The 11,026-nt window shown below is 35.1% G+C and overlaps 1 protein-coding gene across 2 annotated transcripts; it reads left to right on the top strand.

Moving 5' to 3' along the window:
* Nucleotides 1-609: 609 nt before the first annotated feature.
* On the top strand, nt 610-10,762 carry LOC123187379 (uncharacterized). 2 transcript variants are annotated; one of them, XR_006493987.1, is made up of 15 exons: nt 621-678; nt 821-884; nt 3,323-3,423; nt 4,041-4,346; nt 4,973-5,157; nt 5,310-6,818; nt 7,631-7,750; nt 7,865-7,924; nt 8,098-8,142; nt 8,970-9,615; nt 9,717-9,857; nt 9,962-10,096; nt 10,210-10,423; nt 10,539-10,634; nt 10,747-10,762. XR_006493987.1 is itself a non-coding variant. In XM_044599230.1 (9 exons), exons 5-9 carry the CDS (start codon nt 5,023-5,025, stop codon nt 9,468-9,470), a joined length of 861 nt encoding a protein of 286 aa, XP_044455165.1. In that variant the 5' UTR covers nt 610-678; nt 821-884; nt 3,323-3,423; nt 4,041-4,346; nt 4,973-5,022; the 3' UTR covers nt 9,471-9,536. The 2 variants fall into 2 exon arrangements, 1 of the variants encoding a protein (XP_044455165.1); XM_044599230.1 differs by lacking the exons at nt 5,310-6,818; nt 9,717-9,857; nt 9,962-10,096; ... (1 more) ...; nt 10,539-10,634; nt 10,747-10,762 and having other exon boundaries at nt 610-678; nt 8,970-9,536.
* The last annotated feature ends 264 nt before the right edge of the window (nt 10,763-11,026 follow it).

Raw genomic sequence — 11,026 nt, 5'->3', positions numbered from 1 at the left:
TTCCTCTCCATCCGTCCATCGCTAGATGCAACTATAAAATTTTACCAACAAGATCTACTCCGTATATTAGCATGTTGGATCTTGTTAAAATGGTATCCAACCTGCTGACTGGGACGCCACGTCAGCGGCCAGAGACTTCTCAGCCAGTGAAACAAGCTCTTCTTGCAACTTGCATTGGTCCAATGTGCGGTGCAAGGTTAACTAAGCCGATTAAAGTTAGTCACAGCTTGGTAAACGTGATTACTCTTTACTTGGTGGTTAATCATGACTGACTTGGAGAAAAGGTGATTCTTGACGAATTAGCTACTTTTCAGTCAGCTGATTTTTTGATTTTGGGTCAGTCGATTTTGTGGCCGTTGTTTTGTGCTGTGAGATTCGTAATTTAGTTTTTTTTTCTGTTTTGGAGTTGGTGACTGTCTGGGCCTGTTGAAAATCAACTGAGAGCGATTCTGGGTCAGTCGATTTTGTTGTTTGGGCTCATTCTGCGTCGCGGGCGCCCGTTAGTGTGCGTGCGCGCCTGTTAACAGGCCTTGGAGCCCAGCGCGGAGCCCGCTTGTGGAATCCCGAGCGTCGGCGGCTTCTCTTCTTATCCCCTCCCCTCTCTGGTTGTGTCAATCACTCTCCCCCGACCGCTCCGCCTCAGTCTCTCCTCTGTCTTTCCCCCTTACCAGAGCTAGGGTTCGTGGCGTTCTTGCTGGATTTTCTCCATCTGCGGATTCTTGTTCATCTGATTTGCGTTTTCTTGCTTTGTTTTACCCCTTTTCTCCTCTATATCTGACTGCGTGGGTGATTCTGTTGTTGTTCTGTATTGTTTTTGCAGGTGTCTGTAGTCGGAGGGCTTAGCTGCTGACGGATCCCGGTTGCTGCATCTAGTCCTTTTTGAGGTATTTGTGCTCCTTGGTTCTTATTATTGTGTTGTTTTCCTGTTTTACTTAGGGTTTCTTGCTCATATCTCTGATTCAAATCGAGTGTTTTTATCTGTTTTTAGTTGTCAGATCTTGGTTTTTGAGGTTGTTTTCTTGTTCTAGTAGTAGTAGCTAGGTTTATGTTCTGTTTAATTAGATGCGTTTGTTAGGTTTTGTTCCAATATCGGGTTTGGTTTAGGGTTTTCATTTTTCATTTTTGATATTTTGTTTTAAGTTATGAATGGGAGGAGGAGAGCCAGGAACCCGAGTAGGTTTAAGCTTTTTGATGTGCAAGGTCTGAGTAGTTCTATATTTTGATATTCTTGGTGTCTTGCATGTCTCAAAAGATGCAAACTTTTGTGTCTATATTTGTTAATCTGATGCAGATTCTAGGTCAAATAGATAGAGAATTAATGTATAAGTTTGCTGTTCGAGGAATTCTGATGTGAAAGCATGTCCACTTTTGTGTAGAACTTTACAGGCCTAGTAGTAGCTCGATATCATCATGCATGTTGAGTAGATATAGATGGGGTGACTGTTGCTGTATAGTTTTCTGATGTGCAAGTTCTTTAGAATCCATTTGACCTTTTTGCACAATTAAATTTTCAAGTGTGGATGTATGTTTGTCTGTGTTGAGTCTGCAGTTTCTGTAGGTTTTTGATGTGCAAGTTCCTTAGAATCAACTGAACATATGCATGACTAAGTGATTTTAGTTGAATTTTTTTCTTCTGAAAGTTGAGCTTTTATGAACTAATCTAGAACTCCTCACTTTATGTGAGTAGATATAATTGTCAGTTTTTTTCAATTTTTATCTTTTCTTTGATTGTTTCTGATGTGAAAGCATATCTAGATATCTGAAGATGCAATTGTGCAAGTTTTCTGATTTGTTTCTAGTGTGCAAGTTTAGCTTTCTGAAGATGCAAACATAGTTGTAATTATGATTTCTTTTTAAATTTTGACAAAGGTGGTGTTCTGCTTTACTTCTAGTTTAAGTTCTTCGTTAATGGTAACATGTTTATCTTTGTGAATTATTTCATGATCGTTTGCTCTTAATCAATGACTGCAACTTTAGCTGCCTGTGAATGCATTTTTTGTTAGTAATCGTGAATTGATCTGAATTCTGCATTTAAGGAGGTGTTTTATTTTAGATCTACTTTAACTTCTTTGTTTATGACAATGTATTTATGTGTAAATGTATATGTACATGCTCATACTATGGTATTTCTAGTTGCTCTATAGCAATTACTACAAGTTTAAGTTGCGTGAAGTTGCAATTTTAGTTATAATCATGAGTTTGTAATTTGTGCTTTTAGGGAGGATTCTGCCTTCGTTTGTAGTTTTTTGTTCATGTTATAATTAATGTTAAACATCATTTTTTGTCCTGTAAAAATATAAACTATGCTTTGAAAAGGGCTGGGGGGATGTTCTAGTTTGACTTCTTTGTTCTTGTTTCACATTTTTCAATTGTCGTTTATGGAAATATAAATTCTACTTCTAGGTAGGTGCTATGGTTATCTGGTAGATAATTCTGAATTTTTCAGTGGGTGCTTTGCTTTACTTCTAGTTTAAGTTTCTTTGTCATGTTAATTTCTATATTTACACCTAATGTTACTTGTTACTTTGGTTAGTCCTATGCAATTGTTTATTGTGCCTTCTATTTTTTGTAAAATGTGTGATGTAAATGTAGCTCTCTGAAGATGCAAATTTAGTTGTAATAATGAATTTTTTTTAATTTCTTCCAAAATGTGATGTTCTGCCTTACTTCTAGTTTAAGTTCTTTGTTCATGTCAATCTGTCTAGTTTAGGTTTGTGTTGTGTTTATTTTGTAGCACATTTACAATCATCTCAATTATTGATTTTATATGAATCTTGCTGTTACATAATGAGTGCAAGTTTTAGTATCATGAATGCATAACTTTTTAAATTTCAGTATTTGAATTTTAGGAATTAGCCTTTTAGATTCTAGGGTTATACTCTTTATATCACTAAGATTGATGTGAATTTTTTTGCTTTTATGAAATGTGTGCAACTCTAGTATTATGACTATAAAACTTTTTGTAGTTTATATGATTGAATTGAGTTAGGTAATTTGTAGTTCATATAGGTTGAAATCTTAATGTAATTATTCCATGATCAATACCTGCATATATTTTTTGCTGTTGTGTAATGCATGAAGTTTTAGTATGATGAATGTGCAACTTTTTTTAATTTGAGTATTTCAATTTTAGGAATTAGCCTTTTAGATTCTAGGTTTACACTTGATAGCAGTGAGATTGATTTGAATCTTTTGCTGTTGGGAAATGTAGAATATCCTTTTATTATTTGTAATTATTTTTCATCATCTAAATTGAGAATAATATCATTTTTTTAAGTTATTAATGTAGAATAACCCTTTTTTTACATTATGGTTTGCCTAGTTTGTCGTTGTCCTGGCGCCCCATGCTTTCCATTTGTGCCAGCCGATGAAGTCCCAGAAGTTTTCGATGTTATCCTTGATGAGTATTGCTTTAGGAGGATGGTGAGTTGTATTCATCTTATCTCTTTACATTTTTTTATTCTTGTTCATAACCTTTGTATGTGCTTGCAAATTCTATTTTATTTTAGTAGGGAACTGAGGTAGTGTGTAGTTCAAGTAATCCCTGCTTGTCAAAATTGATGTTCACGCAAACTGTGTACAAGTGCAGTATTCATGAAGATAGTAGTTCGAATCCTATTTTTTTATTTTTATGGATGAGTTGTTGTTTCTGTAGTTCTATGTAGTTTAAATGCCTTTTAGTTAAACCAACATATCTACCTCACTATACTTTAAATTTCAATAACAGCAAGGTTAATATCAGTAGTTGATGTTGTAAAATGTGTTTTTTTAATTGTGATGAATGTGCTTTTTTTATTTCTTTGTGTTTTGCTGTACTTATAGTTTGTGAATGTAGTTTTGATTTCCTCCACGTATCTACTTCCAGTAATCCACGCAGTTTGATTCCTCCATCTAAACCGTCAATAATGATATCAACTTAATTAATATGATCGTTTTGCTGTTTTGTTAAATGTCTAATTTTTGTAAGCATGATGGATGTGCAATTTTGTTTTTATGCTATATTTTTACTTTCTCTTGGTTTGTTTCATGCTTTTTTTCAGTACATACCATGCAATGTGAGGGGTTTCTTAGCTGATTATATCGAGGAGCACATGAATATTGCAACAACTTTCAAGCACAAGAGGACTGAGCCTGCTATTCTCACTATGAGAGTAGGTCTTATGCTTCAGACTTTAAGCATCGAGGTAACTACTCAAAGTTTTGTGGCAGTGCTTGGTTTGAGTTCAGCAATGATTATGCCCTTCGCGCTGGAGATCGTGTGGTCTTTACTCTGGACAACTCATGCTTTGACATCAAAGTAGAGACTTTCCGTGATGGCGAAAGGATTCTTCCTTTACCTTCTATTGGTGAGTTTTCTTGTATTGCAGCTTTGACCTGCTCCCTTTACTCTGAAGATGCAAATATAGTTGTAATTATGATTTTTTTTAAATTTTCCAAAAAGTGGTGTTCTGCTTTACTTCTAGTTTAAGCTCTTCGTTAACGGAAATGTGTACTTACCTTGTTGTCTTTTTTGTCTTTCTCAATTTATTTCATGCTCGTTTGCTGTTAAACAATGACTGCAACTTTACTTGCCTGTAAACGCATTTTTCAGTAGCAATCATGAATCGATCTGAATTCTGCATTTAGGGAGGTGTTTTCTTTTACTTCTACTTTTAACTTCTTTTGTTTATGACAATGTAGTTATGTGTTGTTAATGCTACCCATTATTTCTGTTTCTTGTGGAAATGTATATCTACATTCTCATACTATCGTATTTCTAGTAGCTCTAGAGGAATAACTGCAAGTTTAAGTTGCGTGAAGTTGCAATTTTAGTTCTAACCATGAGTTTTGTAGTTTGTGCTTTTAGGGAGGTTTTCTGCCTTTGTTTGTAGTTTATTATCCTTTTAACTGCATTGTTTTTTCTTCTCCTTTTTAGTTGCATTTTTTCTCATAGATGTTAACTCATTTGCATTATATGTGTTCCGTTTTGTAGCTTTTGAAAACCTCAGCAATGCAAGGTACGAGCTAGTTTGCTCTGCTGTGATGCCACGCGGCTTGGAGTTCAACTATCACAACAACCGCTTGTTTGTACGGTCAATTTTCCGGACTTCAAGCTTCGTGCACTGCGTTCCGTTCGTGCATGTCATGACTGCCACAAATACTGAGAAGTTCACCATGGTAAGTTTTGTACTTTACTGCTTCATTCTATTTTTTCTTTATTTGTTTACATTTTTGTTGTGCTAAATGATTTGTTCATGCAAGTTTAGTCTTGATGAAGATTTTTCTGGGGTAGCAATTTTTGATCCATACTTTTTCATTTTCATTGTTAGAAAATTCCAAAGCTCGTTGTCTTTAGCTTGAGGAACTTTGTTGACATGCCAATCAGTGCTAGAATCTCTCTGGAAGCTTACCTGGGTGATACACATGTTATCATGCCATCATCTTTCAAGCTGTGCAAGCAACATGGGAGGATGGTGATCGAGAAGACCAGTTTCAGCGAGTTCATCTCAGCCACTTCATATGCAAATGACAATGTTGTGCTCATCACCTTCAATGAGTCAACTTATGACTGTTCAATTTCAATTGTCTTCCAGTGGCTTCTCTAGATGAAAACAATGATACAAGTTTATTTTGGGAAAGAAGTGGCTGTACTCGGTTCTTTCGTTTGCAGGCTATAACTTTGTGGTGGCTTATATGTTGGATTGTGTTACCTTTTGGATGTATGTAGTAGATACTTTAAGCTATCCGTAGTTAAGTTGAATACTGATGAAAAGTTTGGGTGGTTAACCTGTAGTTTAAGTTGAGGTCTGAAGAAAAGTATGCTTATCGTTCGTGCTATCTGAACTATGTCTTATGATTCAACGGTTATCATACTTTTGCGAATGTTTTAATGTTATTTTTGTGGTTGTGTGTGTTTGCTGTAATCTTTTCTGTTTGATATTTTTGAATTTATTTATATCTTTTTGTAGTTTGTTTTGTGAGTTTGAATTTTTCATTTTTTTCCTGGGTGATCAACAAATTCTTTGATTGATCTTTTCATTTCATAGATCATATCAATTGTTGGTTCAAAGTCACCTGATAAATTGTTTGATTTTTTTCCTTTTTATCTATGAAATGATTTTTTACCCCTGATGAGTCTACTTTAATATGATTGACATTTTTCCTTGCCGATCATATAGTTTTATTTTTTCTCTTTGGTGTCATATTGATTTCTGTTCACCAGTATCACTAAATTTACTTCTGTACATTTTTTCATTCGTTTTTTCTAAAGTTAAATGTGTGTTGAGTGTTTCATCATCTCAAATGTTTTTAAAAGTGTTTAAAAATGGTTTTGCCTAATGGAACTAATGCTTCAAAATTTCTTAAGTTTTATCTTTTTTCCCTATTTTATTTTTATGTGAATGTTTTCTGAAGCATCTATGGTTTTTCCTATATGTGAATATCATTGATGCTGTGTGATTCGTGCATTTTCCATATGTGAAAATCATTAGCCAAAGAGTCTCGTTGCATCAGTTTTGAAAGCAGGCCGTTTATTCAGTGCTTTGAGATTCGTTCTTTTTTTCTTTTAAGTTTGTTCTTCTTTTCTGAGCGTGCATGACTGGGCCTTCCGTGACTGATGAGTTGCGCAACGGATGACTTGCGTGAGTGGTGACATCATCATTATTTCAAAAATCAGAAGTCCGTTCCCTTTCTGTGGGGGTGCTCCTCTCCTCGGGCGCGTTGTCCTCTCCTCTCCTTCCTCTCCGGCGACGTGACCACCGTTGCTGCGCCAGTGCTCCGGCAAATTGGTGCTCTGCTCACACCATCTGAGAGCGCGCCTCCTTCTGCATCTATCTCAGGTTCATTCTCCCCGTATGCCTTTTCCCCTCGTGTTGAATTTCCGGATCCCTTTCTCCAAACCCTAGGATTGCATGATTGACTACGTGATCTGTTAGATTGAGATGTTTAGCGTGATCTGTTAGATTGAGATGTTTAGCGTGGTTCTCGCAGGTGCTCCTGAATTGCGCTGCTGTTTAGATGCGCAATTGTTTCTGAATTTCAATTTTGTTTCACTTGGTGGCCTGAGTGCAGCCCACTTTGAAATCTAATGCCTGGTGTTTTTAGTTGCGTCTCTATAGAATACAGCTTGAAATCCATAGTTTCAACCAGTAGCTTCCAAATTTTGTTGGTGTGGATTTGCCCTGTGCTTAATGAACTCAGAGGAGATGTTGTTTCTATCAGGCATGTGCAATGTTTTCATTGCTGTACTGTCAGTTTTTCATGTGTCATGTCAGATTGTTTAGCTGCTTAGATTTGGTTTGCACAGGGCTACTAAGATCATAGTCATGCTTTTTATATGTGATGTCAGATGCATTGATATGAAGGACGTGTGTGCTTCTGTTCATGTCTAATGCCTGCTATTTTGTAGTTGCAATTAGTCATTAATTTGACCTCAAATATCATAGCTAAACTTGAGTTCATGTGGGTGTTTTTTTCCAGATGCAACCTCTATGGTTTTGTCTTCATGAGTTTCATTTTGTCTACTGATGATTTCAGTCCTCTAAATTACTGTATTCTAATACAAGTACCTGTTTTTCCTTCTATGCTTATTGTTTGAGATCATTTAGTTGTTACAATATTTTCTAAGCCAATGTTTTTTTTGTGTATGCAGAAAATGGCTAGTGACACCAATGATTCGGAAGACAACAAAGGGATGTACTGCGACGATGATCTAGATGAAACCTTTGCTTCGCAAAGCCAGTTTAAAGAAGGACAAACTCAGTTTCTTGATGTATGTTCTCATTGTTCTAAATGTTTATGTTTTCGACTAGAAGGTTCACAGTTTCTAGTGATGTCATTTCTTGTGAAAGTGGCATAACCAAAAATCTTTTCTACTGGTTTCCAGGTAGGTGGTGGAGACCCACAGTTTGATGTCAAAAATTTCCTGAACAACTTGCGAAATTTGGTAATTTCCTTGTTATAACTTTGAGTTTGTATATTATGTGTATATAGATCTTGGTAATTTTGAATATGCAGAATTTTCATATTTCTAAGTTAAACTTGTTTTTTAGTACTTTTGATTTTTGTTTTGTGTTTTCATAACTTACTAATACCTTTTGCTTTTGTGATTCCTAACAGTTTTACTCATCAAATGACAATGCCAATTCTTCTAAGAATCTCTGCGTAAGTCTTTCTCATAGCAACTTTTTCCTCCATTTATATGAATATACATTTTGATTTATTCATATTTACTGTCATTTTAGCTCATCATTCTGCCTTTTTTAGTACTATATATATGAGTATACAAGCTTTCATAGTTTTCTGTGTTGTAGAATATGTTCAATCATTTTATCCGTGTTCATGTTGATAGAGTCTTTTTGGTAGTTAGTAACTAAATATGATGATTTTATTTGCTGTTTTGCAAATTTTTTCCTTTTGCTTAGAACCATTCTTAGATGCAATAGGTCTTATGTGAGTGTGCATGACAGGTCAGGCTTTTTAGGTTTTCCACACTTCAGCTTTTAAAATTACAGGTGTCCCAACAGATATTCCCCTTATGCGTTGTATTTTCAGTCATTAATTTTGATAAATTACAGTCATTTTGTTTTTTACATGTGCCATGTGATGTTGATGATTAATAAATAATGCAAATGTTTTTTTTTCGCTCAACACTTTTTGATTAGGAGTCTGACACTAAATGTAATTTGAGAGTGTTGCAAATGTTTGCCAACTTTTTACATTAGAGTCGAATCAAGTTCATCAGTGTCCCAAGGATACCGATTGTACTCAAGTAGTTTTGTTTTGTTTTTGTTTTGCTTGTATCAAATGAAACACATCTATTTTTTTCCCACATACTTAGTGCGAACAACAGTTCTCTAATCTTTTGGACAGTAAACATTATATAGATTCTGAGTCAATAACAATTATGCCGATTAATCTATGTTTTTAGTTTCATATTGACGCTATGTTTTTAGTTGTTGTTTTTGAGTTTTTTTTATTTTTTTGGTCAGCGTGCCCCACTTCCTACAAAGAAGGCAACGAGCAGGTGTAATCATGGCTATTTCAGTGATCTGCTCAAGAAAATTCCACCATCAAGATTAGATGTCATAAAAAATTATGGTTGCTCTTTTATTCTTGATTTTGAGTGCAATTCAGTACCAAGAGGTTTTGCACAATGGATAGCAGGGAAAGTAAATCCACCTGCTGGTGACATAGTTCTCGACAGTAAAGTCACTCCAATGAGCCCTGAATCATTTCATCTACTGCTTGGTCTTCCATTAGGTGGCACCTCAGTTTTATTTCACAGTGAGGTTGCAAAAGCAACTTTCCTCAATATTATTGGTGAACCTACAGTGCCTTCTATCAAGTGGTTTGGGTTGAGAATGCTTAAGCCTGATATATCTGACATTGATTTTATGAGATGTTTTCTTCTAGTTGCCTTTGCAACCGTTCTGTGCCCCAACTCAAATATCTACCCCCAAAAAAAAAAAATACCTAGGAATTCTTATTGATCCAACTCAAGTTACTAACTATGATTTATCAAAGTTTGTTTTTGATTGGCTTATGTCATACATAAGGAAATATCAAAAAGAGCCAAAGAAACCTACAAAAGAGGACGAATTAACTACACTGGGTGGCTGCATTTATGGGCTTTGTGTAAGTTATTTTTTATGTTGTTGTTCTTTTTTACTAGAAGGTGTTTTTCGTGATTTGAGTTTGTAATGTTATTTCTTAATGTCGTGCTATTTTCTATGTAGTGCTATTACTTAGATTTTCTGGATTTTGGGTTACGCTGAGTGCCTCCTGGAATTCCAAGAGTAAAAGCCTGGAAAAATTCACTAGTGAAAGAGTTTGCGAATTTGGATTGCAAAGGTCCAAGGGAATATGGCTTACGTCCTGTATGTTTTCTATTTCTTTTTATTTAATTTTTTATCTGTTTTTAAGTTTCTTTCTAATGTTTTTTCTGAGGAGTACTGATTTTTTTAATTCTGTTCATTAACAGGTGAAGTTGATATCTCAAACAGTCTATTCCATGGGTTGCATTGGTTGTTGTCATTTACATCAAGATTCTACACATGAATCTGTGAAGTTTAGATCTGCACTTGACAAAACTGTTGGTGGTTTACTACCTTCCTCGGTACATATTTTTGTTCTTGTCACAAATTTTGAATTTTTTATCATTTATCCGTTTTTTCGTTTTATGCAAGTGAATTCAATGTTTTCATAGTGTTTTGTTCATTTTACGTTCAGGTTAAAGACCAATTATCTTTGCTAGCTAGGCGTTTTCGTCAAACTGCTGATGAAAAGTCTATCAAAGGAGCTCAGAATATGCTTCTAGATTCGCTGAATTGCATTGTATTAGCTAGTGCTTCAGACGTTGAGCCAAATCAATCTGACACGAATTCAAGAAGAAATATAAGCAATAGCATGGCAAACAGTGATAAATCTGTGCTCAGGAGCCATGGTAATGTTCTACGTACTCAGTGCTTCAATTTTTGAGTTTTCAGATTCATTTAATGAAAATGTATGTTTACTCTTTTTCCATCCTGATTCGATGTTTGTGTATTTTTTATATTTAGGATGCAATGATCGTACTTCCAATTCTAATGTATCTCCACTTGTTCAACGTTCTTCAAATGTTTCCAATGCAAATGTGGATTTCCATGATACTGCAGGTGTCCTTTTGTTTTGTGAAGAATTTCATCATCTTCATTTCGAGCAATTTTTGGTTTAATCAGAAATATATACCTGCTGGTTTTTCTTCCTTATTTTTTCCTATGTCATTAGGTACAAGTTTAGGGAGCAAAAGGAAAGCTGTTTCTCAGTTAATGGACAAGATACGTTCTGTGTTAATCCAAGACCTCATAAGATGCAAAGGCCTGATTGTGTAGATAAAGTTCTAATTGTGAGTTATAAATTGAATTTTACTTAGATATATAAATTGAATTTGAGGACTGCAAGCTTAGTTATCCGAGTAGGCCAATGTAGATCCTATGTGGAATACTTAAATTCTGCAGTTAGGGAGGTGTTCTGCCCTTGCTTGTAGTTTAACAACTAGCAGTACAAC

This window comes from Triticum aestivum, chromosome 2A (genome assembly GCF_018294505.1).
Source record: "Triticum aestivum cultivar Chinese Spring chromosome 2A, IWGSC CS RefSeq v2.1, whole genome shotgun sequence".
In the NCBI taxonomy this organism is placed as follows: domain Eukaryota; kingdom Viridiplantae; phylum Streptophyta; class Magnoliopsida; order Poales; family Poaceae; genus Triticum; species Triticum aestivum.
Note: the sequence above shows the minus strand (reverse complement) of the source record. Positions and strands in the feature narration are given on the sequence as shown.

Coding starts and splice junctions, on each gene's coding strand:
- LOC123187379 (XM_044599230.1), top strand. CDS start 5,023: ATGCCACGCGGCTTGGAGTTCAACTATCACAACAACCGCTTGTTTGTA. Junction 5,158..7,630: donor ATACTGAGAAGTTCACCATG/GTAAGTTTTGTA, acceptor TTGTGTATGCAG/AAAATGGCTAGTGACACCAA. Junction 8,143..8,969: donor ATTCTTCTAAGAATCTCTGC/GTAAGTCTTTCT, acceptor TTTTTTGGTCAG/CGTGCCCCACTTCCTACAAA.